This window comes from Corvus brachyrhynchos, unplaced genomic scaffold, assembly GCF_000691975.1.
Source record: "Corvus brachyrhynchos isolate BGI_N302 unplaced genomic scaffold, ASM69197v1 scaffold114, whole genome shotgun sequence".
Taxonomy (NCBI): domain Eukaryota; kingdom Metazoa; phylum Chordata; class Aves; order Passeriformes; family Corvidae; genus Corvus; species Corvus brachyrhynchos.
Window position 1 is genome coordinate 7,000,279 of NW_008238337.1, and position 4,745 is coordinate 7,005,023.

General features: G+C 41.9%; 1 protein-coding gene across 16 annotated transcripts in view; it reads left to right on the plus strand.

Annotated features, from left to right (window-relative positions):
• Positions 1–4,745, plus strand: part of FBRSL1 (fibrosin like 1) — a 374,043-nt gene that overhangs the window by 276,840 nt on the left and 92,458 nt on the right. For 14 of the 16 annotated variants that reach the window (XM_017734940.1, XM_017734929.1, XM_017734930.1 and 11 more), the window contains one exon: positions 1,959–2,012. The exons of the other annotated variants lie outside the window; for them this stretch is intronic. In XM_017734940.1, the coding sequence (XP_017590429.1) occupies positions 1,959–2,012 (54 nt within the window). The remainder of the gene's footprint in view (positions 1–1,958; positions 2,013–4,745) is intronic. 16 annotated transcript variants of the gene reach the window in all.

Genomic DNA, 4,745 nt, shown 5'->3' on the forward strand with positions numbered 1-4,745 from the left:
TAAGTTTACAATCTGTTGAAAACGTAATGGGAAACCAGCCTACAGAAAATGCCATTATTCATATCATCGGGAGCTCATTTATTTTATCTGCAATAGTAATGATAAGACAGACTGCTTGGCAATGCTGATAAGCTGAGAAATATCTTAGAGCTATTTGTAAAAGTTAAAGCAGATCTTGGTACTGAGAGATAGGGAAACTGATGAGCCTTTGGGCAATCTGCAGAGCTGAAAGCTAATAAAGATTTTAATAGGAAGGCCTCATTAGGATTAGGGAGATCTATTATCTGCGATTTGCACAACACAAACAGTGGGGCAACTTCAATTTTTGCTTCTTTGTTCATTAAATACTATTGCTGAATGTGAAGCCTTTTAACTCGGATCTGGATCTCTTCCTCTTCAAGCAGCCATCACCAGTTGATGGTTGAGCAAAGATGAAAGGGCAGCTGATGTGGGAATGTGTTTGCCACACAGGAGCAGTGCCAGCAAGCCCTCACAGTCGGGGACCAGTCGCTTGTTGGAGGTATAGAAATGCAGTTGTTTGCAGGCGCCTGGGTGGCAGGATTCTCCTTAGTGTCTTTTTTCTGCTGTGAACAATATTTATAAACTTCTGGCCCTGAACAGCATCTTTAGAAAGAAATAAGCACATTGCTGTTGTGCTGGTTCTTTGGATGGTGGCTCTGAAATAACTGCTGTGGGATAGCCTGGCCGCCCAGCTCAGCCTAGTGGAGTGGCTCCTTCATTAATCGTGATCACCTCCTGGATCTGTTCTAGTAGAGGAGCTGTCTCCAGTGCCATTGGGGTTGCTGTGGTAGGAGTATGTGCCATGGGTGACCTGATCAAATGGTTTGGTAGTTACACAACAGGAGTGATTTTAGCACCATGTGCATTCGTAGATGTGTGATGTAGAGAACCTCACTTTTTGAGGTTGTGCAAATACCTCATGGGCTCAGTTGCTTTAGTCCCCATATGTAGCACAGTGTGTAAGGTGCATGTAAGCTGCTGAAAGAATATTAGTTTACCCAGGGTTTTCCGAGGTATTTAATATTTTTTTTCAAGGACCATCCAGGCATTTTTTGTGGTTGAACTGAATTGTGGAGCAGAAGCTGTGCTGGAAAATTCTTTGGTTTGCGTTTGAGGTCCAAACCGCATTGTAACCTGATTCTGCTAACCTGCAGGTGAAACCCTTTTTACACACAGGTGATGAGATCTAGTTGAACCTCTAATGTAGATGAAGGGCTTTGTTAGGTGATATCCATGCTGGATGTGAGGCCACATATGTGACCACACCTGTGTTTGGGAGCTGTCTGTTTTCTTCCCTGTGTGGAGCACACAACTGTGCAAGAATCTCAGCTTCTCCCCATTTTCATGGCACACACCAGCTCCTCTGCTGCTGCTGGATCAGATAACCCCAGTGGTAACTACAGTAACATTGCTTCCATGGAAAAGTAATATTTGGGAAGCATGTTCTTGTATCTTCAATTGCCTTTAATATGATGTAGCAGCCAAAACCCAAAAGGGACCACAGCACCACAAGCCACGGAGAAGTCTATTCCAGACTGTAGGTTGAGTTCTGCTGGTTCAAACCTGTGCTTTCATAGGGCCTACAGAGAGCAGCGCAATGATAGATTTAACTCCATGTATTCCATCTTCCATGTGCTTAAGGAACTTGGAGCAGCTGGAGCTGTAATCCTCTCCTCTTTGCCCTCAGCAGTGTGGAGACAGATGGGCAGGGCTGGGAGCCCCTCCTGCCCAGGACTAAAATAAGTTTCTCACAGTGGGTTGGTGTCAGTCTGTTGTATCTTGTTTGTAAGCACTCACAGGTTCTGTCAGCGAACCAGCGCGGCCTCCAAAAGAAGTAGCGCTATTTGCACCTAACGTGTTGCTCCAGCAGGGCTGCCATTTGAGAAGTTTCTAATATTTATGTTTGATATGAATGAAACTTTTTGTTTTGTCTGTAGACCGCAACGGAACTGGAGCTGACTCGTATCAGGAGTGCCTTGATAACAAGCAAGGTATGAGATCAAGTCTCTCCAACATGGGCACTTGGGACTGATTTAGCTTGATTTCTTGCAGCTGAATTGGTTGCTGTCTCTGTCTCTCTCACTCTGTCTCCCTTTTTTTTTCCCCCATTTTTTTTTTCCCCCGCTGTCTCTAAGCCAATTCACTGTTAACAGTTCCATGTCAGCTAACCTGTTAGCTCAGGGTCTCATTGCACTTTTGTGATAAGGCTTCTTTTTTCTAGCACCCCAAACCCTCAGCTATTAATGGAGGAAGTGGGAAGATTGTGAAACAGAAGTAGCATGTACACTTGCTTGCAGCTGTCTTCTTCCTCGAGGTTTAGTTGCTCAGCCAAGCAGAAAAATATTAAAGTTGAGCTAAGGGAAGGCACGTGCTAGGCTGGGTTACCTTAACACCAGACATCCTGTGATAATTTGTGTGCTGACATGCTGCCTCAGACTTGTCCAGCCTGCTGTCTTCTCCCATGCTAAAGTTGGTAAGAGCTGGAAATGTCTCTTGTGACTTACAAGAGAGTGGTGACGGTGAAGGAGGAATCTGTTACCATTTTGCTCTAAACCTGTAAATGAGTCACATCAGTAAAAATGAAAATTATAAAAAGTACCTCAGAAACAGAACATTAAAGGCAAAGCCATGGATGCTGCATTTAGGAAAAGGGTTGGTGTGTTGTGTTCTCTTCAGATACCCTGTGTGAGAACTGCAGTCAGAAGTGCCACTCCATCGCTGTAGCCATGTAGTAAGTGTTGAACCTTCTGGTAATCAGGGAGCACAAGCACCCTTCAGTCCAGAATATCATTTGTTATAAGCTGCAGCAAAGAGATAAGAGGAAATGCTTATCCTAACCAGGTTATAGGCATCAATTACAGGTCAACTTTTACCCTGCTGTTGACCCAAATCTGTGACAGTAGCTAGAATGATCATTTCCTGAAATTCTGACCCTTCTTGCATAATTTTCTAAAGTAGGACCAAGAAACACAGATAACCTGTCCCAATTTTGGTGCTTGGTTGGGTTTAGTTTTCCACTGGTGTTCCTGCTTTCAGTATCCATCAATCAGTGTTACATGTGCTCTAAGTCAAAGCTACCATGAAGTGCATCTCCCCTTGCTGTTGTTGGGTTTGGGGTGGGGTTATTTGGGGGTGGAGTGGGTTGGGGTTTTTGCTTGTTTTATTTCCCTTCTCTCCAGAAAAAAAGGTACGTTGTTTCTTTGGTGGCCTTTATGGTCACCTTTTTTTTCACTATTTTTCTCTACTGATTGTAGTAAATACTTAATCATTGCTAAGCTTTCATTTCAGACGTTACAACTGGAAGACTAATGTGGAAGAACTGTAATCAATAATGGCAATTCTTATTAGATTAAGTATAAAAGTCTTGTAGACCAGTGTAATTCAAGATGCTCCTTTGATAGATAATTTGTTCTTAGGGAGAACAGTTTTTTCCAGTAACGTTTTTCTCATTGGCTGGGGGAGGCTGATCCACTTGTCATTTTGTAGAAAGCAATCAAGTTTCAGATTTAAAGAAAAAGGAGTATTCTCATTTTTGGAAACTAATTGCAGTCCCTTTGATGTGCCAGTTACCCTGATTTATCTGACAGGTGGTATTGAACGGCGTTATATCCATTACTTTCATTTGTCTCTTAATACTCCAGATTTTTCTTGTAGTGTGGTTTTTGATAGGTTTCTTTGGCTTCACTGTTAACACATGAACAAAATGTATCATTATAAGTACTTTCACTCCAGTATGAATTGGATCTGGTTTGGGTAATTTACCATGTCCATGCTGCATCGTCATGTTTAAAGCAACAACGTTTAAGAATGCAGAGGTTTAAAGGAAAAAGTATACACAGTAACTTGTAGTCAGTCTCTTACTGACTCCATTACATTTTGTGAGCATGCCTTAGCGTTGAATCCACCATTTGCAACAATTTACGGAATATAAAATACATAGCTGACAGTGGACCCATAATTTTGGTTGTTTCTGTTACATTCAAAACAAAACACCACCAAAGGCTGAAAGTAGCAGTGGCTTTTTAAAAGTATTAAATCTTCAAGCTATGTGAAATGCTATTGCCATGGATTCCTTTTATAACAGCATGCTTGTCTCCTGGAAATTATGTTATAATGAGGTTTGGTTTATATATTTTACCCCTCTCCTCATTAAAGTGCTATCTCTCCAAAGAAGCTCTTTGTGTTTTGAAATACTGCGCGGTTAAAATGAAGGCAGGTTTATAAGGATTTAATGTACTTGGGAGCCAAGGTTTTGCAGCTTTATGGCAAAGATGTTTTAACAAAGGGCTTTATGGTAAGGGTGTGCTTTATTTTAGTCAGGCAGTTGCTCAGGGGAAAATTTTCAGTGTGAGCACGTCACAGCAGCAAGGAGACATTCAGAGGGAAACAGGTCCCTGAGATCCAGTCGCCAGCTTGGCTGATATTGAGTCTTAATTCTTTGTAGTTTCAAGCCCTGATTTTTCATTGGTTTTTTTTTTTTTTTCACCTCTTCACTCAAGAAAGACAAAGCCTTGTGCCATATCATGTAACATCACAAGCAGTCTATTTATGCTTCCCACTTTTGTGCTCTGAGGTAGGGTGCAGGACAGAGTGCTGGGAACAGCCACTGGTGGGATTATTATACCCTCTCGGAATGGAGCTTGCTTTTTCAGCCTTATAACTCCAATATTCATGATTAAAATTGTACCCTAAAAGCAAGGCTTTTTCTGAGTGTTTGCGGTTTG